The 22,789-nt window shown below is 39.8% G+C and overlaps 1 protein-coding gene across 2 annotated transcripts in view; it reads left to right on the plus strand.

Moving 5' to 3' along the window:
* ABCA9 (ATP binding cassette subfamily A member 9) overlaps positions 1 to 21,037 on the plus strand; it is a 63,337-nt gene extending 42,300 nt beyond the window's left edge. For both annotated transcript variants that reach the window (XM_014587156.2, XM_027771143.1), the window contains 16 exons: positions 2,008 to 2,181; positions 2,411 to 2,524; positions 5,155 to 5,274; positions 8,243 to 8,311; positions 8,748 to 8,839; positions 9,241 to 9,361; positions 11,120 to 11,237; positions 13,252 to 13,343; positions 14,369 to 14,529; positions 15,142 to 15,217; positions 15,294 to 15,388; positions 16,109 to 16,228; positions 16,446 to 16,586; positions 17,925 to 18,004; positions 20,613 to 20,668; positions 20,840 to 21,037. In XM_014587156.2, coding sequence (XP_014442642.1) covers positions 2,008 to 2,181; positions 2,411 to 2,524; positions 5,155 to 5,274; positions 8,243 to 8,311; positions 8,748 to 8,839; positions 9,241 to 9,361; positions 11,120 to 11,237; positions 13,252 to 13,343; positions 14,369 to 14,529; positions 15,142 to 15,217; positions 15,294 to 15,388; positions 16,109 to 16,228; positions 16,446 to 16,586; positions 17,925 to 18,004; positions 20,613 to 20,668; positions 20,840 to 20,938 — 1,728 coding nt within the window. In that variant the 3' untranslated portion in view covers positions 20,939 to 21,037. The remainder of the gene's footprint in view (positions 1 to 2,007; positions 2,182 to 2,410; positions 2,525 to 5,154; positions 5,275 to 8,242; positions 8,312 to 8,747; positions 8,840 to 9,240; positions 9,362 to 11,119; positions 11,238 to 13,251; positions 13,344 to 14,368; positions 14,530 to 15,141; positions 15,218 to 15,293; positions 15,389 to 16,108; positions 16,229 to 16,445; positions 16,587 to 17,924; positions 18,005 to 20,612; positions 20,669 to 20,839) is intronic.
* Positions 21,038 to 22,789: the final 1,752 nt, after the last annotated feature.

The raw sequence follows: 22,789 nt of genomic DNA on the forward strand, positions 1-22,789 counted from the left end.
TCTTTCCCTTTGGTCATCACGGTCTCCTCTATCCGCCCCAGCCTTCCTTCTGGTTCTAACATGTCTGTGTCATCTGGCAGTTCCTTCTTGCTGAAATATCCTCACACCTGTTCTTTGAATGTCTGACTTCTCATCACTTACATATGAGCATAAACATCATTTCAACTGAGACGATATTCCTGCTTTTTCGGACTAAATGGATTTTCTATCACTGTCTTATGAGCTTAATTTTAAAATCTATGTATGGTACTTTTTTTAGGTTTTTATTTGTTTATTTATTTATTTTAATTTTTTACCATAAGGTTCTTGCACTCACCAGAGATGCATGAACCTTTTCTCCCTCCCCTGTTAGCTATTTTCTCCCCACTAGGAAAAGACATCATCAGAGCAGGGGTAATTTTCTTTAAAATCCTGTTTCCCTATACTTCCTGATTCTCTTTCTTCTACCTACTCCATTGTTCTTCATCTCTATTAATTAAGGATCTTCTTTTATTCCTTTATTCTTGATTAAAACCTAAGAGCTATTTCTGCTGGGGTTGCAGGTTAAATAGTTAAATAAGAAAACTATGGATACTCAGTTAAACTTCAATATCAGAAAAACAATATTTTTTTTGTTTGATATGTCCCAAATATTGCATACCATATACTTACACTCATTTTTTTTTAAGGGCGATTTTTGCTATAGGGCCTATGTGCTTGCCATAGAGATAGAAAGCGAGAAATCACCCCTCACAGGGATGGCCATGCCATAATCCCTTCTCCTCCATCCTCCTCTTGGGATTTTGAGCACACATGCACATGCAGCTGGCATGAGTTTTAAGTCACCGGGTCCAGGATTCAAACCAGGGTTGACTATGTGGGAGTCCAGGGACATGACCATTACACCATCTGCTGGTCCCCTTACACTCATTACTAATCTGAAATTTAAATTTAACTGACAAGTGCATGACGTTGAAGCAAATCTACCTTCCTCTACCCTCTTTTCCTTCTTTCTATCTTTCTCATCTCCACAGCCAGTTAATGGTGAAGTCCAGAATTCATCTCAGAATTATATGTGGGATATTTCTCTCCTACGATGCAACTAGTCAGAGCCACCATCATCTCTCTTTTGGATGAACACAGCAGCTTTCCTAAGTCTCTACTTTGGACCTGCATTAATCTCCTTCTCCATATTCCATACAGCCTGACAGAGTAGCATCTTAGAAACACGAAGGTGACATATTATTAATAATTCTCTGCACAAGTCCTTCTGTGTTTCTCACTGTACTAAGGAGCAAAAACGAAATCTTCCCTGAGCTTGCAAAGCCATGGGTGAGAAATCACCCTTCGTGGGGGGGATAGCCACACCTCAATCCCTTCTCCATTCTCAGGATTTGGGGCATGCATGCACATGTGCCTGCTGTGATTTTCAAGCACTGGGTTGGTCTCGGGTTCATACTTCAATCAGTTAAGTGGGAGACCAGCACCGTACCCACCATTCCACCTGCTGAGCCTGATAGTACAACATTCTAAAGGACTTCTTGCTTATGCCAACCTAAAGAGTTTTAAATAAAATTGACTAGATGACCATTTCAAGAAATAAATAAAATGCCAAAATATAGACACACTGTTAACATTCAGCATAACTTTTAAGAACCTCACAAGAAATTGTAAACCACCTTCTGTTGAGCCTCTGTGACATTTATAAGTCTTCATCATCTCAAAGCAAAGGTTAGTCTTGTAAGGAATAGAACAGATATCTTCTCTTTGAAGCATCGATCTGACGGTGTTTAGGAACATTAACTAGTTATTTTGGTACATTTTTCTCTTCAGACACTTACGTCATAATGTGGTTGCAGCATTGTTAATGCCTCTGAAGCAAGGTGTGGCAGTGGCAGCTTCCTCTGCTAAATCTGAATGATATTAATATACAGGATATAGCAAAAGCGAATGCATTTTGTCAACATACTTGCAATTTACCAAACTAACTTTTCAGAAACTTTGATGATTCTTCTATTTCTTTCTCAGAAAAAAGCTCGCTCCCAGCTACGGATTTCAGGCCTCTACCCTTCTGCTTACTGGCTTGGACAGGCACTGGTGGATATTCCCCTGTACTTCCTGATTCTCCTTCTAATACAAATACTTGATTACATTTTTAGCCCAGCTGATATTATATTGATAATTAAAGGCCTGTTAATTCAGGTAAGTGGCAAAAATTATGAAATGCTTTTATTGGACTATTTTTTATGACTACAGTAACATGACTAATCTTAAATATGAAAACGTCAAATTTTCTGTGTTATCACATAGCCTTGGGAAACTGAGGCATAGGTTTGAATACTTTCCTAAATAGTATTTATTTACCTTAAATAGCATTCATTTACCTCAACTAGTATTTATTTACCTTCTCCAACCTGACTATGTTTTTCAGATCCTGTGTACTGTTGGATACGTCTCATCTCTTATTTTCTTGACATATGTGATCTCATTTATTTTTCACAGCAGAGGAAAATATACTGGAATGTGGTCATTCTTATTCTTAATTGTAAGTATGCACATGGTGTATGATTTTCATTATTAAAACATTTTAAAATAAATCCGAGAACACATATTTTCATCTTTCTAGTAAGCAGAGTGGCAAATTACTATTGGACTCTAGAAAATTCTAATCATTATAAGATAATTACAGGGAACCAGCAGTTAGCGTAATGGCTATGTCGCTGGACTCCCACGTAGTCGACCGCGGTTCGCGTCTCGGACCCGGTGACTTAAATCTCACGCCAGGCGCGTGTGCATGCATGCCCAAGATCCCGAGAGGAGAATGGAGGAGAAGGGATTGTGGCGTGACCATCCCCCCTGGAGGGTGATTTCTCGCTTTCTGTCTCTATGTCTCTCTCTGTCTGGCGAGCGCACGCGCCCTATAGCGAAAACCTCTCCAAAAATAAAAAAGATAATTACAGACATAGACAAAATCTACCATAGGACTGAGTGTTTTCCATCCGTAAATTATGACTTGACAAATGTGCATCCAAGTCAGATCTGGCCCCTGGGCTAGGGACATCTACCTCTAACAGTTCACTTATAAATTTTACCTGAATATTTAGAAAGTACCTCAGGGATCCCATATCTGAAGTAAAACTATGTCCTCAACCATGTTATTCCTTCTCTCTCTCTCTCTCTCTCTCTGTCATTTTAGTTTGCTATAGGTTGTGTGCACTTACTGGACAGAAACAGAGAGAGAAGGTGAGAAAGGGAGAAATTATCCTTGAGGGGTGAACGCCACACAGCAATCCCTTCTCCTTCATTCTCTTCTCAGGACTTTGGGCACACACACACACGCACATACACACACACACTCCAGGCATGATATTCAAGCTGCCTGGTCCAAGACGTGAACTGGATAGTCAACCACGTGGGATCCAGCTGCCTTAAACTCCACACCATCTTCTGGCCCTTTTGTAGTAATAGGTTATATTGCTGTAGAAGGACCCACCCAGCTAGTTACTCATACCAAAAATCTGGAGTCCTCCTCCTCTCTCTGCCTTTTCTTTCATTCAATCCGTATGCTTGTCCTTTAAACATTACAATTCCCACTCGGTTGTTCCCCAGCTTCACTGCTACAACCCTTATCCAAATTTTCATCATCTCTCACCTGGAGTATTGTGAAAGTTCTGTGACAAGTCTCTCTGTTTCTACTTTTTGCTCCTATTCTAAACTGTTCTCTAAATGGTCACCAAAAAGTATAATGTCATGTGTTTTAAGCACAATAAAAATGTTCAAATTATGTCTATGGTGGTTTCATGGAAGTAAAAAAATTTTAATTTCACAAAACTACCAGACACTTCAAGAAACAGAATATTACTAGATATTGCTAGGTCCTTAGAAATCCCTTCATTTCCCATTCTTAGCTATACTATCTCTTTTTTTTTAGTGTCCATTACAATTTTTAATACTTTTATGTTCTCCAGTCTTTCAGTCTCTACCATAGAGTGAAGACAGAGGTAAGACACTTGTGGGAAAGAGATAAGGTTTATTATCTCTTCTTTTCTTTAATCATCTCTTATTTATTTATTTATTTATATTAGCATTTTCCTTAGTTGTAATACTATATATATATATATATATATATATTTTAGAGAGAGATTTTTGCTACATGTTGCATTCACTAGAGAGACAGAGACAGAGAGACAGAAATTTAGAAATCACCCCCCCCATAACCCCTTCTCCTCCACTCTCCTCCCAGGACCTTTGGGCACACATGCATATATGCCCACTGTGAGATTATTATTATTATTTTTGAGAGGTTTTTCCTATAGGGCGTGGGTGTGTGTGCTCGCCAGAAAGGTAGAGAGAGACAGAGAGACAGAAAGCGAGAAATCACCCCCCAGGGAGGATGGCCATGCCACAATCCCTTCTCCTCCATTCTCCTCTCGGGACCTTGGGCACGCATGCACACGCGCCCGGTGTGAGTTTTTTAAGCCACCGGGTCTGGGACTCGAACCACTTTCAGCTACATGGGAGTCCAGTGACACAGTCATTAAACCAACTGCTGGTCCCATGCCCACTGTGAGTTTTAAGTCACCATACACAAGACTCAAACCATGGTCAACTATGTGGGAATCCAACATCATAACCAGTATGCCACCTACTGGTCCCATAATGCCATATATTAATTTAGTCACTTTCTGAACAAAAAACATAAAATTATGCAATATGCATTATTCTGTGTCATAATTAATAAAATATTGTTTAGAGTCATCTATTCTGTTGTGTCTATAACTACTACAATGGTCCATTCTTTCCATTGCTGCAGTACACTGTTGATGAATGTGCTATAATTTATTTATCCATTCTTGACAAACATTCAAGTGGTTTCCTGTTTCAGACTGTAAAATTTTTCTGTGTGTCGATACCCACATGTGTATATGTGTATATACTATGTTTTATAAGCCTGGCAGTGGATGATCAAATTAATCAATAAATTAAAGAATTCAAGGAAAGAAAAATTTCTACAAAAGCACTGATGAGGACTACTCCAGTTGAATATTTGTGAAGATTAAATAACTGGGAATCATGGTTATAACATATTAAATAGAAAAAAACTCATTTTCTTAAGTAACATCCTGAAGTTCAGATTGTTGCACGTACTGACACTGTGTTATGCTTTTATTTTAGATCACCATCTTCTCGGTAGTTGTTACTGAAATAAATGTATATGCATTTAAGGAGCTACTTTTAATTGCTCTATTAATGCCACCCTTCACACTGATGGGCTGTCTATTAATTTTAAACGAGGTAAGTAGTTTCAGTCCTGTCTTGTGTCATGAAGTTTATGACCACTGAGAAAGCTTTAAACATTACAAAAATATAGGTGAAAATTGTAGGTAACTGAACTGTCTTTGGGGATCCACTTCTTTTATTTTAGGTGAAGGGCATTCTCATTAAGTAGGAAGTCCTGGCTTGGTTTATGAAGGGCAAGGCAACTCCAGGGTAATAGAAATGTATAGTTTACATGATGACTCTCACTCCTGGGAAAAGTTTCCTGTCAAGTTTGAAATATGCTGATTTTAAGGCATCTAAAGGTATGCAAAGAGAATATCGAGGAACCAGCTGGATATTGAGTCTGGAATTCAAAGTTTCAAGAAGTGTAAAGATTGGGACTAATGTTTCATACTTGGGATTTACCCACTTACAGACTGTGTTAAAACCCATGGGAATGTGAGACTGTAAACCACAGAGTGAGTATTGGTAGAAATAAAAAGAGGGCCAAGGACTTAACCTTGGACTCTAAAATTGAGGGACTGGGAAGAGAGTCAGTAAATCAGTTCAAGAAGGACTGAGGGAAACAAAATGGCTGACATTTGTGTGCCACAGTCTCCTCTTAGAAACTTTCATTAAACATTGACGTATAAGGCCAGCTCTGTGGCTTTGTGGTTAAAGTAGTAAGATACTATGTGAGCATGGTTCAAATCCCAGACCTGATGGCTTGAAAAACAGTTGTGTGTGTGTGCATACATGCCCAAAATCCTGAAGGGAGAAAGAAATGGAGCAGAAGGGATTGTAGTGTGACCATTCCTCATGAGGGATTCTTTCTCCTTTCCCTCTCTCTCCTTCCTGGTGGGCACAAGCACCCTCTAAGAAAACAAAAACGAAAGTGTATAAGTGTGTGTACTAAACAAAAATAAAGAAGGTTTCAAGAAAGAAGGAGAGATTAGACCATCAAGAGCTACAGAGATGTCTAGAAAGATGGTAATTGAAAAAGAGGCCACTGAGTTTGACTTCAGTAAAATCATTGTTGATGTTAACAAGTTTGATTTAAATTGAAGTGTCAGCACAAAAGTCTTGTAAGAGTGAACTTACTAGAAAATGTGAGTGAATAAATGGTGACAGCGGGTATAGGCAAGCTTATCTAGGAGTTCTGTCAAAGAGTACCAAAGGACTAACAGGTGGTGTAATGGTTACATCACTAGACTCCAACATGGCTAACCAGGGTTTGATTCCTGTACCCAAAGGCTTGAAAATCACTCTGGGGTGTGTATGTGCATGCCCAAAATCCTGAGAGGAGAACAGAGGAGAAGGGATTGTGGTGTGGCCATACTCCCTGAGGGATCATTTCTTGTTTTCTGTCTCTCTGGCAAGTACACATGCCCTATAGCAAAAATATCTCTCTAAAAAAGAAAAAAATAATAATAAAAGAGTACCAGATATGGAAGAGAAGATGAATAAGAAGCAAAGATTTTTTTGTTTATTTGTGCTAAGGGACATCCCTTGCCAACATGAGAAAAATTTCTGATGGAAAAAAGATAGGGGTTACCGAAGGAGTCAAGTACTTGAATAGTTGAAAAGAAAATTGCATGTGGTACACAGTGGAGGGGTTGATGTCCATAAATGCAGGAGAATTCCAAAACTTTACAAGATCCTTGCCAGAGCATATGGACATAGAAACAGGCAGTTTGGTGGCTTAGCTGATACAATGTGAGATGATTCTCTTTTGACTAATTCTACTTAAAATAAGTGAAGTCATCAGCCAGTGGTCTAGAGGGCTTGGGATTTTGAGAACAAAAAAAAGTACAAAACTGTTTTAGAGTCCATAAGCCGAACAGGCGGTGCTGAGGACTTGCTGCTCTGTTTTTGAAGTGAAGTCAGCAAAGTTGAGGGTTTTGTGTGTCATAATCTGCTTCTCAAATACAGTTTAGGAAGAGTGAAGAGTCAGGTTCAATCAGGATTGAAAATATACATGGTGATTCTCCCAAAGAATGGAATAAGGAGCAAACACTTTTATATAAAAGGGATTAAAGAATGTACCATGTAGTCTAAGCTAGAGAATGAAGTTAAGGACATAAGCGGGATTATGGACACTGGAAAAAATTGTTGGTGGGTTGACAGTTTATCAACTCCAAATAGAGTAAGGATGCTAGAGTAAGGAAGCTGAAAAAAAATAATATGTGTTAGTAGAGAGAGCAGAGATCCCGGAGATTGAGGTTCATTTTGGGTGTGGTGCCATTATTGGAAGAAGGTGACAGATACTTGGGAGGACAAAAACATATGAAATGATGTCAGCGTCATAGTAAATCATACAAAGTAGGAAAAAACTAATCTTTCCTAGATGATGGATGGCTGGGAGGGTTATACATTTTCTATAAAGGACTTAAAATTAGTCAGAACAACATCTTAGTAAATACAGCTCAAGAATGAAATTGATCCTTTATCTTTTCTTCACTAAGAGCTGGAGGATGTTGGGGAGAAAATGCCCTTTTGTGCATACATGTGAAGAACTCTAGATGAAGAACTTTGTCTCTAGTTTGAAGAGATCATCATGACTACGCTCACAAGTGGATGCCGGAGGGCAAGAGCAATATAATGATTCCAGAGATCTTGGGGGAAAGAATAGAGATAAGGAGCACACATGAGAAGAGGAAAGAAAGTTAAGGGAGAATATTTGTCCTAAGACTAGTTTGCCATGTCTTTGTGGGTCCTGCCTGCACCAGCCCAGAGTTCTTCTAACAGGATAAATCCTGCCAAGTCAGTGTTCTATGTAAAAGCATCTTGGCCTACAGACCAGACAGGTGGTCAGTTCCCTGAGACACCTTGGAGGCAAGGAAAACATACTGCATAGTCAGAAACTGGCTGTTACCAGACAGGCAAGGTAGGAAGGGTTAGGTAGAATGCTGGCAAGGCCACTTAATGGGCATTTAGCTTAGTGGGAGATGAAATTCACGAACAGATGAAGACTCATTTAAATACCCTTTCTCCCATTTTACAGTTTTCTTCTGACACCACAGATTTCTTTGAAGCTTCAGGATCTCAAGCTGTATTTCTAGCATCGCTAATAGTAAGAACACATTTCCTTTCAATGTTCTTTAATGAGAGGACATAGTATGGTTGGGATTTCTTCAAATTGTATATATGCAGCAACACACACACACACACACACACACACACACACACAGTGACCTATCTGGACCACTATCTTTGCAACAATTATCTGATGCCAAGCGTGAAGGCGAGACTTGAAGTGGCATGAGTATATCAGTTTACTACTGCCATGTTTATAGTATGCTTTCTCTAAATAGTAGTGCAACTAACTTTGAAAGTTTCATGAAATGTTAAATATTGTGTCCAATGACCCAATAGGTTAGCTCTCAGTCTTGTGACAATGCGATGAAATGTAATTTTATATATGATCCAACTTAGATAAATTTTAATATGGAATTTATTTGATGCTTTTTATAATGATGCTAATTGTGATTGTCTTTCTTTTTTCCTAGCCTTACTTTCATTTTTTCATTTTCCTTTTTGTTCTGCGATGTCTGGAAGCAAATTTCAGGAAGAAGTCAATGAGAAAGGATCCTGTATTCAGGTTGAGAATATTCTAATATAACTTTATGCTTTAATACTCATTGTTTAAGAAAACTTAATATTCCTTAATTAAGAAAAAATTACTGTACTGAATTGATTTTAAGGGTGTGTATGCAAAATTATTATAATTCTTGATGCTTTACTGAGCTTACAGTTTAGCAAGAGAAACCACATCAGTACACGTGAGACACTGAAAAATTAAGGCAGACTGTAATTTCACTGGCAAACCTGAGAAAAGTTATAGGGCTGTCTGAAAGGAGACAGAGAGTAACAGAATGGAGACTCTGTTGTGTATATAGTTACTCAATCTAGTAAATAATTGATAACAGTTACAGAACATTCATCATTTTTGCTTCATGTCTTTTAACTAGCAACCTGTTTTTATTACACATTTGATTTTAGAATTTCTCCAAGAAGCTGTGATGTTTTCCCAAACCCAGAAGGACCCGAAGGAGAGGATGAAGATGTTCAGATGGAAAGAATGAAAACAGCAAATGCTGTGGCTATCCCTGTCACTGATGAGGTAAAACTCACAAAAATGTTTCATCATTTTTTCTGGCTGAGTAGTATTCCACAGTGTATAAGTGCCACAGTTTTTTTTTTTTTTTTTGAGAGATTTTTGCTATAGGGCTCGTGCACTCGCCAGAAAGATAGAGAGAGACAGAGAGACAGAAAGTGAGAAATCACCCCCCAGGGAAGGAAGGCCATGCCACAATCCTTTCTCCTCCATTCTCCTCTCGGGATCTTGGGCATGCACACACACGCTGCAATAAACATGGATGTGCAAGTGTTTTTCTGACCCAGCATTTTCCTACCCTTTGGGTAGATACCCAGGAATGGAATTTCTGGGTCATACATTAATTCTATTTTTAGGTTTTTGAGGAAATTCCATATTGTTCTCCATAGTGGCTATACTATTTTATATTCCCAACAACAGCATAGAAGAGTTCTTTTTTCACTAGAGCCTTGCCAGCACTTGTTGTTCTTTATTTTTTAAAATCTTGGCCATTCTGATTCGGGTTAAGTGGTATCTCATTGTGGTTTTGATTTGCATTTCCTTTATGGTAAGAGATGCTAAGCCTTTTTTCACATGCCTTTTGGCCATTCCGATGCCATCCTTGGAGAGTTGTCTGTTCTGCTTATTTGCCTTTTTTTTTTTTTTTGGTGGGTAAGCTGCTTGAGTTCCTTGTAGATTCTCGTTATCAGTCCCTTATTCGAAGCATAGTTTGCAAATATATTTTCCCATAGAAATAGTATAGGAGGGGGTGGATAATGGGAAATGAGAGCGAGAAATCAGGGGAGGAAAGAACATGTAACAGACACAGAAATGAAAAGGTATCTATTGATGATGACGTGAAGGGTAATGTCTTAGAACTAGAATAATATGCACTGTGTTCATGCTGGGAAAAATCATTATCTATACTGTAAGGATGTACAGAGATTAAAAGTAAATTTTAAAAACTCACAAAATTGTTCTTCATTAAATAATTTCAATAAAGAAGACATCAACCTAAACTTAATTTCTGGAAAGCACTTGAGGTTCCTTACACATACAACTCATTATTAATCTTGGTGGGTACATAATGCCCAGAAAGCTAAGCAAGCAATGGACACACACATATTCTATTATTTTTTCAGGATTAGTTTTTGGTAAGTACAGCTAAACATCACAAAGCCCAAGTAAGATTTTGGGAGTTTTATAACTCAAGTAAAGCACTGTAAACAATTCAGGGGAGAGACTAGCATCTGGGATAATGGTTAAAGTGGTAGACTCCCACGTGGTAATCACAGTTCAAGTCCCAAACCTAGTGACTTGAAATTCATGCCGGGCACATGGGCATGCATTCCCAAAATCCAGAGAGGAGAATAGAGGAGAAGGGATTGCAGTGTGGACATTCAGCTGGGGAGTGATTTCTCTCTTTCTCTCTGGAGAGTCCTCATGCCCTATAGCAAAAATCTCTTTAAAAATTTCAGAGAAGAGAGCTCATCTGAAGTGTATGTGCATTTGTGTACATGTATGTGTGTGTGTGTTAACAAATCTATTGGTTCAGTGAATGTCTCTATTGCTCGCTGAAGGACACAAATTTCCTGATACAGTGCAGAAACCCTGTCCTTGCAGGGATCTAGACTGGGAGAGTTTACTTGAAAATGGCCATTTCTAGGGGAAGGACACACTTGATGATTTTTATATACATAGGGGAAGTCTTGGTGAGAGAGGTATAAAGCACTTTCTCAGCTCAAGGTGAGAAGAATCTCCATTGTCATTTACTTGTCTTTGCAGAAACCAGTCATCATTGCCAGCTGTCTACGGAAGGAATATGCAGGCAAAAGGAAAAATTGTTTTTCAAAAAAGAAGAAAAAAGTTGCCACCAGAAATGTCTCTTTCTGTGTTAAGAAAGGTTGGAAATAGCAGTTCTGTGAGCTATCTTGACCTCTTTTGACTGGATTTTTTTAAAGAGGTTTTTGCTATAGGGTGCGTGCGCTCTCCAGACAGAGAGAGAGACAGAGAGACAGAAAGTGAGAAATCCCCACCCCCCCCAGCAGGGATGGCCATGCCGCAATCCCTTCTCCTCCATTCTGCTCTCAGGATCTTGGGCACGCACGCACACGTGCCCGGCGTGAGTTTTAAGCTACTGGGTGTGGGACGTGAACCGCGGTTAACTATGTGGGAGTCCAGCGACATAGCCATTATACTAACTGCTGGTCCCCTGACTGGATTTTTTAAAGGGAGTGAGAGTAACTGAACCTGGGCCTCTGTGATAGACATGACAGCCAGCCAGCTCACCAGCAGGTGAAGGCTGCTCATCCGTATTTAAAAGTCTCGGTTATAATACTAACTTTTTTCTTTGTATAGGAAGGCATTATATCTGTTCTATTAAAACAACAACAGTAGTGGAAGAGTCAGTATTGGTTTTTAAATTTTTTTTTTTTTGGAGAGGTTTTTTGCTATAGGGCATGTGGACTCGCCAGAAAGGCAGAGAGAGACAGAGAGAGACAGAAAGCGAGAAATCACCCCTCCGTGGGGGACGGCCATGCTGCAATCCCCTCTCCTCCATTATACTTTTCAGGATCTTGGTCACACATGCACGTGCACCTGGCGTGAGTTTAAGCCACTGGGTCTGGGACTCAAACCATAGTCAACTACATGGTAGTCCAGCAACATAGCCATTACGCTAACTACTGGTCCCAAGAGTCAGTATTTTTGTCAAGAAAGATAGCATATGGGACCAGCAGATGGTATAATGGTTACATCGCTGGACTTTGACCTATTCAACCATGGTTCGAGTCCCGGACTGGGCAGCTTAAACACACAGGACATATGAGTGTGCATGCTCAAGATCCCAAGAGGAGAAAGAAGGATAAGGGATTGTGGCATGGCCATCCACCAGGGGGGTTATTTCTTGCTTTCTGTCTCTGTCTTTCTGGCAAGTGCACACTCCCTACAGCAAAGAAAAAAAAATTCTCTTAAAAAAAAAAAAGGAAGATGGGGAACCAGTAGATGGTGTAGTGGTTATGTCACTGGACTCCCACATGACCAACTGTGGTTCAAGTCTTAGACATGGTGGCTTCAAGAGACTCATGTTGGGCATGTGTGTGTGCATGCCCAAGATCCTGGGAGGAGAAGGGAGGAGAAGGGATTGTGTCATGGCCTTCCCCCAGGGGATTTTTTTTCACTTTCTATCTCACTATCTCTGTGTCTCTCTCTCTGGCAAGTACATGTACCTTAAGGCAAAAACTTCTAAAAAATAAATAAATGAAAGAAAGATGGCATAGGTTTTCTTTCATTTTCTTTTATTAGAGGACACATGCACTTCCATAGAGATAGCAAAAGCAACCCAAATGGGACATGACCATGCTACAGTTCTTCCTCCAGCCCTCCTTCCTGTCAGGACTTTAGGCATGCACACATGCATGCCCGGTGTTCCTCAAGCAGCTGGAACTGGGACTCAAACCATGGTTGGCCATGTAGGACCCAGCTCCCTTAACAGCTGAGCTAATGGTGCTAGCCCACTTTAGATTTTGATGTAATATAACTTCATAACAGAATATTATACAGAAGAAAACCGGTGGAGGAATAGTAGTTCATCTTCATTCCTTCACAGCAAATTTTGTGACAGTGTTGAATAAATGCAATAGAATTTAGAATGAAAATTTGTTTCAAAATCCAGTTCAATCTTAGTGGTTAGACAACCTTGGGCAAGTTATTTCTTCTTTTAATCTCAGTTCCTCCTCTGTAAAATGAAGCTAGTAATAATGCTCAGGTGTGTGCATGTGTGTGTGTGAAGAATAAGCGAAATAATCTACATTGCATATTTCATATGGTGTTTGACATATGGTGAGTGAGTCCTCAAATGGTATTTGCTTTTATTTTTACTGTAATCATTTGTCTATAAGCATACCTTTTTCTTTCAGGCGAAGTTATAGGATTGTTAGGACACAATGGAGCTGGTAAAAGTACTACTATTAAGATGATAACTGGAGACACAAAACCAACTGCCGGACAGGTGAGTAGAACACACAGAAATATACTCATTAAGGCTAGATCAAACATTTTGCAGACTGTTAGACAAGCTAAAAAATAAATAGATGAGAGTAGATTTCCCTCCTCAATTCTAAAAAAAGTTGTAGAAAAAGGCTACATATGATCTCTACTTCATTGAGTGAAATATAGATATATTAAAAGAAAATACACTCATTGAGGTCAGAGATCATGACTTGTTGGTGAATTTGTTTTACTGAATTGCTTCATCAGACATCACACCAGAAAGCACTTTCAAAATAACAGTAAGTACTGTCTGTGTTGTTATTATCATGAGTCTTCACATTCAATAACTTTTTCTTCCTATGTGTCATAATTGAAGATAATGTTGTACACGCAACTTGCATAACCATAGAGATTTATTAACAAATAAAATTTCATAGGTCTTTCCAGACAGCATATGCAACAGAAGCTTTCTTATAATCATTAAGATATATCCTGGGACCAGCAGATGGCTTAATGTTTACGTCACTGGACTCCCACAGGGTCAACTGCATTTCGAGTCCTGGACTCGGAGACTTGAAACTCATACCAGGCACATACACATTGTGACAACCAATGATGTCTCCAGATGTTGCTAAACATTTCCTGGGGGAGGCTTGCCCTGAGAACCACTGTATTGCACTGCTGTAGATTCTGCGATTATGAGTATTGGGAAATGGAATCCTCCACAAGTACCCTTTTCTTTCAGTCAATCAATGATTCGATCAATGAATGAAGTCAAGCCAAGGCCAACCAAATGGAACTTGAATTAGACCACAATGACTGAATTGATATTAGAGTCTAACTATAAAAAGGGAAATAATAATGTGGAATATCTGCCTTTTAAAGTATTGAGTGTTTACATCATATTTTCCTCAGAGCTAAATGATTACTTATTTACTTTTGGAGACTTAGCACCCATGTGTGCAATGCGGTGACTGACTGAAATATATACTCACATGGACACACAATTTTGGACAGATTTTGAGAATGAACTTTTGTGTGTAGGTGATTTTGAAAGGGAGCAGTGGAGGGGACACCCTCGGGTTCTTGGGGTACTGTCCTCAGGAGAATGCACTGTGGCCAGCTCTGACAGTGAAAGAGCACCTGGAGGCCTACACCGCTGTGAAAGGACTGAAGAAAGAGGATGCCAAGGTGGCCATTACACGGTACATGGGAGAGCCACACCCATTCTCTACAGGGGGATGTGACAGTAATTATGTGCACACAAAATTGAAGAAGGGGGAGTTCTAACTAATGACCCCATGCTTGTGGGAGAAAACTTGATTGTCTAGAATTCACTTTGATAGAGCTACTTTCTCTACTTTAAGCCCTCAGAGAAAAAGTTTATTAATCACTCTTTACGTGGAAAGAAGTCATTGAAAGTATGAGTTTGGTGGCCATGAAAGGTTCATCAAGTATCCTGAGTAGTCTCAGTGATACAAGACCTCTGACCATTCTGTCCCACGGGACCAGCAGATGGCGTAATGGTTACATTGCTGGACTTCCACATAGTTGACTGCTGTTCGAGTCTCACACCCGGTGGCTTGAAACTCACATGGGGCGCACATATGTGTGTGCCCAAAATCCCAAGAGTAGAATGGAGGAGAAGGGCACTTTTTCTCTTTCTCTGTTTCTGGCGAACACACACACCCTATAGCAAATCTCTCAAAAAAAAAAAAAAAAAATTCCCCACTACCATGTATACTCTGATTTGCTTTCTCCTGATACATGTGTCATCACTCTGGAATGATGTGGATTGACACACTTATCTCCTTCAGGTTAGTTGATGCCCTCAAGCTGCAGGACCAGCTAAAGGCTCCAGTGAAGACCTTATCAGAGGGAATAAAGAGAAAGGTATGAGCAGGTCTCCCTCTTCCAACTCTGCACACCTTACAGATCAGAGCGAGATAGGCCTTCCCTCTCGTTCTAGGTGTGTTTTGTGCTGAGCATCCTGGGAAATCCATCAGTGGTGCTTCTGGATGAGCCAACGACTGGCATGGACCCCGAGGGCCAGCAGCAAGTGTGGTGAGGTCATCCCTGTGTGAACTTACTCATCCTGTAACAACTGACCTACGAAATCACTATTTACTCAGGAAGCGAGAGGTAGTTCCAGGAAATGCAACATTAAGAGGAAAAAATGGGGACCAGTGGGTGGTATGGTGTTTGAGGACTGGGCTCCCACATCACTGACTGCAATTGGAGTCCCAGACCTGGCATCTTGCTTTCTCACTTTCCCTCTCTCTTGCTCTCTCTTGGGTGAGTGCATGTACCCTGTAGCAAATTTTAAAATAATAATGATAAATAAAATGAAATAATTTCTGAAAAATTAAAATGAAAAAAAGGAGAAAATAATCTGATTTCATACCATAGCCAGTTTTTATTGAGGAAAAAAGATATATTCTCTTAACCTCATACCTATTCTAAAAAGTTTATTTTCTTCTTCTTCTTCTATCTTTTTGGTATGCATGGTATATAGTCAACCAACTCAATCTACTGTCAAGTTTTAAATCTTTTTACATCCTTTAGAGTCCTCCAACCACTCTTAAAAATTTCCCCACTATTATGTTTACTCCTTTTTGCTTTCTCCTGATACATGTGTCATCACTCTGGAATGATGTGGATTGACACACTTATCTCCTTCAGGTTAGTTGATGCCCTCAAGCTGCGGGACCAGCTAAAGGCATGTAGATACATTTGCCAACATTGAGGAGTGATATAGATTGATTCAGTCCAACCTACCTTTAGGCAGGCGATCCGGGCCACCTTTAGAAACACGGAGAGGGGTGCCCTCCTGACCACCCACTACATGGCAGAGGCAGAAGCTGTGTGTGACCGAGTGGCCATCATGGTATCTGGAAGGCTGAGGTGAGTACCTGTCTGAGGCTGCGCTTGGCCCCCAGGTTGCATGCCCGAATAGAGAATGTTCCATGTACAAGTTTACCCACTGTCAGGAGCTGGCTGGAGTGACTGACTGTTTCGGCTCAACAGGACCCTGTCCCTGCTCGCCAGAGGCTGAATGTGATTGCAAATATTACAGGTTTCTCCCTTTTCTCGCATAACTTCACCCTCTTCTTCTCTCCAGGTGTATTGGTTCCATCCAACACCTGAAAAGCAAATTCGGCAAAGATTACCTGCTGGAGATGAAGGTGAAGACCCCTACACAGGTGGAGCCCCTCCACACAGAGATTCTGAAGCTCTTTCCCCAGGCTGCTCGGCAGGAAAGGTAAGTACAGGTGGTGTTCTGTTTTATGTTGGTCTTTGATTTGTTTTCATATTATAGTAATGAGGAATAAAAACTTTTTTTTTTTGAGAGGTTTATGCTATAGGGCGTGTGTGCTCTCCAGAAAGACAGAGAGAGACAGAGAGACAAAAAGTGAGAAATCTCCCCCAGGGAGGGTGGCCACACTGCAATCCCTTCTCCTTTATTCTCCTCTTGGGATCTTGGGCACACACACACACATGTCCGGCGTGTTTAAACTGTTGGGTCTGGGACTAGAACCATGGTCGACTACATGGAAGTCCAGTGACTGCTGGTCTCAGGAATAAAAACTTTATCTTGCTGACTGGTGGCATGGTAGTTGAGGCGGCTAGATCCCATATAGCTAACTTCACTGGGTGGCTTGAGGAACATGCTGGGTGCATGCGCATGCATGCCCAAAATCTTGATGGAGGAGAAGAGATCACCCTTTTCCATGAAGGGGTGCTTTCTTGCCCCCTCCCCCCTCCTTTCTCTCTTTCTTTGTCTCTCTCCAGAGAGTACACATGTCCTCTGGCAATTTTTTTTTTAAAGCTTTTTAATTCCCTGGTAATTTTGAGTAATTAATTACTAGAGAAAGGTTTAATTCCAAACTACCTACCCAAGGAAGTAAATAAGAGAACAGTGCTGGTTTGGATTTTTTTTTTTTTTTTTTGTGAACTTGAAGTTAAAGGTATATTGTTTAGTCAGAATAGTTATTTTCCAATGTCACTTCACATTTTTTAAAAAATTATTTTATTTTATTACATCTTTTAAATACATTAATTCACATTTTTTAGCTTACAAGGTGAAATGGTTTGGATTTTGACCTTTGTAAGGGAATTTATGCTGGTGGGTGCTTGGCAGTGTACCAGGTATAATAACACAGGTATGCACTTGGGCCATCACAGTGGTCCTTTCTAAGGGGTAAAGCCATCCCCCCTTAAAGGAGATCACCTGTATAAAGCCCATGTTTCAGTACTAGGCATCGGTCAAATCTCAGAGAATGACATCTTTTAGCACTTTTATTATTATCAGTAAGGACACTTGAAGCTCACATGGGCTTGGTAATGGCAATGGTGGAAACAGGAGTTGAACTAAGAGGAAGCAAAAGTAATTCTGCTTTTTAAGGTGAAGGCACTAGCGATTTCCTCCCCTTCGTCTTTCGCTCCTTCTCTTAGTATATCAACTTCTTATTCACCCAAAGAGTGTTTACACTATAGTTGTCTCCAGCCCCTTTCAAATTCATTTACGTAAGCATATTGTTGAGAAGTTTGTTGCTTGCCTTCAGACCTGCACTTACTGGGGCGTGACTTCCCTTTGCAGGTACTCCTCCCTGATGGTCTATAAGTTGCCTGTTGAGGATGTGCGACCTTTGTCACAGGCTTTCTTCAAATTAGAGACAGGTAAGAGTGACTCTTTGACTGGGAAACAGGAAAATCCAATGCTCATGTAAAACCAGCATTAAAAAATACATAGACATACCACTGTGACATTGTATCATAAATACATGGCTCATAATCCAGTAGTTCTCAGAAGAGGCAATTTGACAATGTCTGGAGATCATTTTGGTTCCTGCTACTTGGGTGGGGTGGCAGGGTGCAATGGGGATCTAGTAGAGGAAACCTGGAATGGAGCTAAATGTTCTACAATGCACAGATCAGCCCCCACCAGAAAGAAGGATCAGGCCAAAATATCATTCGTGCTGAGGTTGAGTAATCTTGCCCTGATTGAAGAGGGTTCTGGAGGAAAGAGACCATTGCCATCCAGGGCTGGAGTATCCACAAATTCTCACAGAGAAATGTAAACACTGGCTTTTGTTTCTATGTATTCTTCATCAGTATTAGCTGCTGATAAGAAACTTCCACTCTCTTTTCAGGTGGATTAATTCATGACTCTTTGTTAGGCCCTTGGATTTCGGTCTTGGCATAATGCATTGATCTCTCATGGGTTTGTTTTTGCCCACGTTAGTATGTGAAACCTGACGAAGCAAACGTGCGCACGTGCCTCTTCTTGATCTGTTCTTTCTGGATTGTCACCTGCCCTCACTAGAGGCCCAAGGCATCCTAAATCTTAAAGCTATTCTTCTCTTTGAGACAGAGTTGGGATCACCCCACATGGGTCTTCTTTCACTCTACTTCTATCTTATAGTAAATGCACCTATTTTCTACATTGACCCTTTTAGCCTAGTGACCAATTTTGCATCATTCCAGCAGGAAGGGTTCCCAAAAAATGGGCTTTGATCGACAGGAAGCATTTTATAATGAATTAGGAGCAGAGAGGTTGGTGTTCCAGAAGAGGTGCCTCCCTAGAAAACATTGGAGCCTTTTCTTAATAGCCCTCTAATGTTTCTACTTTCAGAAATGTTCCTTTCCACTACAAATTCTTTCTGTTTTGCTTAATTTGCTAAAACTGGTGTTCTCATTTGGAAAGGGGAAAGGGAATAGCTTCTCTCATTTTCCTGTCCCACTATGTGGAAAGAACATGAGTATGAAATGCACTTAGCTAACATTTTTTTTTCTTCAAAATATTAGATTCTGTTACATTCTTAGCTGCAATACATTTATTGAATGAGCTGGGTCCAATATCCTACAAGCAAAATGATGCTTGTGACAATTCCTTTGTCCTGCTATGTAGAGTCATTCTTCCAGGCTACCAGAACTCATTGGAGTGAAGCAAACGCCAGCAAAACCCTAGCTGAACATTGTCTCTCCCAGATCAAACTTGCCTCAAATTTTGAGACCTGCAGCTGGGCAAGTAGGATGGTGGTTTCCTCTCTCTTCTTTCTCTATTCCCTCCTTGACTCATAAGCTGATGTTTTAGTCTTCTCCAGGGTGTAGAGTAAGGGGAGGGGAGAAAAGATGATATAGCAGCAACGCTTAATTTAATCAGCAGAGCTGTGACATGGCATCAGGGTCACTCATGTAGAAATAATCCATTGCTGGCCCTTTCTTCCATGGGATGCTTTTGTGAGTCCTTTGAAGAATCCCTCTCCCTTCCCATCTGTAACTCTGACCACTATGATGAGTGATGTCTCCTCCTCTTGGCCCTGTGGCCATCTGGCACCTCTTGGACCCAGTTTACAAAATCCTTTACTCCTCTAGGTGATTTTCTTGAATTACCTCCCATTCCAAGTCCACAAGAAACACTCAAATTCTAAATGTACAGAGCAATCAGTCATTCACAGTATTTTTTTCTTTCCAAATTTCGAGACACAAATCGGGGACTCATATCAGTCTCCATATCCCCCAAGTCATGGGCTAACCCCGTGACCTTTCTTGTTCAGGGAGAGAAGGAGGGAAGCCACAGCATTTTGATAAGTGTCCAAGAGAAATCTCTGCTTTCCAGTCTCAGTTTTCCATTCAGTATTTCCTTCCTCTTGTGTATCTACATAGTTGAGGTCTCACTGAGAGTTCAAATGGGTAACAGATAATAAACTCAAACTAGGGTAAGTGGAGAATATTCTATTTATCAAGAGATGATTGGCAGAAGTACAAGGAATAATCACCCAAGGCTAGAAACAGCAGAGCTATTACCATTTTGGATCCAAAAGGACTAAGTAAGAGGAGAATGACTAGAGCCTGGAATAGAGTGAGAGACACTTGGGGCCAGGGAGGAAGTGAAAAAAAAAATCAGTGTCTTGACAGCTCTACTTCATCCCTCTGCTGAGCTTGTCATTGGTGGAACCCACCAGGAGACATCTCTTATGTCAACCTCTGGGACATAGAGGGTCTCATGGTAGTTTTCCAGCACCGAGGGTGCTGCATAGGTGTCTAGAACCTCTTGTATTGTTTCTAGTCTTGTGGTGCCTCTGCCAAAACTCTGAAAATGGAACAGTATTTCCATCCTGTGGTATGACCACACGGTTTATTTACTTTCCCACGTTTAGTCCAAGAATATTCATTACCTTCTTTTGTATTTAAGATCTACTTACGTGTGCTTCTTGTACATGAGTGGTAAAACTCAACAAGTAAGAAATATATGAATTCCTGACATGTCTTCCTCCTCATGCAGTGAAACAGAGCTTTGACCTGGAGGAGTACAGCCTCTCGCAATCCACCCTGGAGCAGGTGGGTCATTTTAGTGACTCTGTAGCATCCGTGGCATACAGATGTTTACCCAGACATGGTTTCAAATGGTTTAACTACACTCTGGAGCTATAGGAGGCAGTGTGACATTCCTTTCTCTTTATTTATTTATTTATTTATTTATTTATTTATTTATATTTTCTTCTACTTCAGGTATTCCTGGAGCTCTCCAGGGAGCAGGAGCTGGAGGGCTTTGATGAGGAACTTGATCCTTCAGTGAAGTGGAAGCTCCTCCCACAAGAAGAGCCTTAAGGCCCCAAATAACCTGTTTCTCTAAGTGTTTCTCTCTCTCTCTCTTTTTTCTTAAAAAAAAAAAAAAAAGATTTTTGTGATAGGGTGTGTGCACTTGTCATAGAGAAAGAAACAGAGACAGAAAGAGAAAAATCACCCTCAGGGGAGATGGCCACACTGCAATCCCTTCTCCTCCATTCTCCTCTCAGGATTTTGGGCAGGTACACACATGTGCCCAGGGTGAGTTTTAAGCCACCAGATCCAGGACCGCAGTTGACTATGTGGGAGTCCAACGACATAATCATTGTGCCACCTGCTGGTCCCAAGCTTTTGTCTCTTTTGAAGACAATGTTTTATAGCATTTATATACCCTATCTCAGATATAGTACAAAATATCATCATTTTTTTCCCAAAAAATATTGCTTACATTGGGACTAGTGGGCAAATTAAGTAAGGCCAAAGAGGAGGTCTGAAGTTATGCCAGACTATGCAGCCTCTGTGCCAGCACTTGATGCTAGCTTTCATACAATGTTAAACTTAAAAATACATTTATTATAGAATTATTCATATTTATAAGGAGCACATATAGTTTAATTTTCTTTCTCCTAACTTCAAAATATTGACTACTTTAATGTTTTCTTATCATTTTGATTAAGCAAAATGGAAATTTAAGATATAATGTTGATGTGGGGAGAAAAGGAGTTACCTGGTTACACAGCACAGTATTGCTTTTTTGCGATCCACTCTTGAAGCTTGTTTTCTATTCACTTATTTTCCTTTTCTATCCATTTTCAAACTTTAGACTACAGAGGCTATATTTTGTCTGCTGTGACTACAGTGAAAATTTAAAACATGTTAAAATAAACAATTGTAGTAAGAATTTGAATGACCAAGTTGATAAACATTTTAAAATATATATTTTGCATACAAGTTTGAAACATATTTCTGATTTTGTTTTCTTATGGGGCAAGGGTCTACTTGTATGAAAAGCACTAAAACGTCACAGGTTTTAATTTCTTATATCTAAAAATGTTATGACTTTTCCTACTGATAAGCCCTATAAACATCTTAAAAATCAATACAATCTACCCTCTTATTTTAGTGAGTTTTTGCCATCATCACTGCTATTATTATTGGTAACTAATCAAACATTCAAAGGAAGTTGGGTGAAAGAACTTTGCTTTGATTCTAGTTGTTTTCTTATATCTTCCTAGTATTTGAAAATAGAACACTGCCACTGACCTATGAGAATGCTCCTGTGAAAGGATCCCAGATTTCTTATTTTATAAAAATGAGACATTAATACTGACCCTACTGACTCACTTCACTTTTGAGTCTTAAGAGTTAATACAACTCAACACATTGATAACTAGATTTCAGTTTACTTATATTTGTAGTTCAGTAAATTTTCCTTGCATGGACCCAAGTTGCCAAAGACTATGCCATTACTATTGTATCTAAGGTTTTCCCCTTAAATAAAGCATCACTATCTAAGCCTTGTTTTAACTGCACTAATGATATTCTATTAGATTCAGGAGTTTAGTAAAACACTTTTTGGTAAGAAAATATCAAACATGTTATATTCTTGGCCCTGGTCAAGAGATACATAATTTTAGCATTCTGAGAGAATGTTCCCAAAGCAATGCTAGTAACCTCATGAGAGTTTTACAAGTAGAAGTTCATGTTTAACAGTCCTATAAAAGAAGCTAATACAGTAAATTTGGGCCATGTAATTTCAGATCTATAATTTCAGAAGCATAATATGATAGTGGCAATATCATCATCATGAGACTATGAGTACATATTATCTTCCATTTTTTCTATACAGCTATTTTATGCACATCTCAACATAATCTTACAAATACAGTAATT

Source organism: Tupaia chinensis, unplaced genomic scaffold (genome assembly GCF_000334495.1).
Source record: "Tupaia chinensis unplaced genomic scaffold, TupChi_1.0 Scaffold000187_1, whole genome shotgun sequence".
Classification (NCBI taxonomy): domain Eukaryota; kingdom Metazoa; phylum Chordata; class Mammalia; order Scandentia; family Tupaiidae; genus Tupaia; species Tupaia belangeri.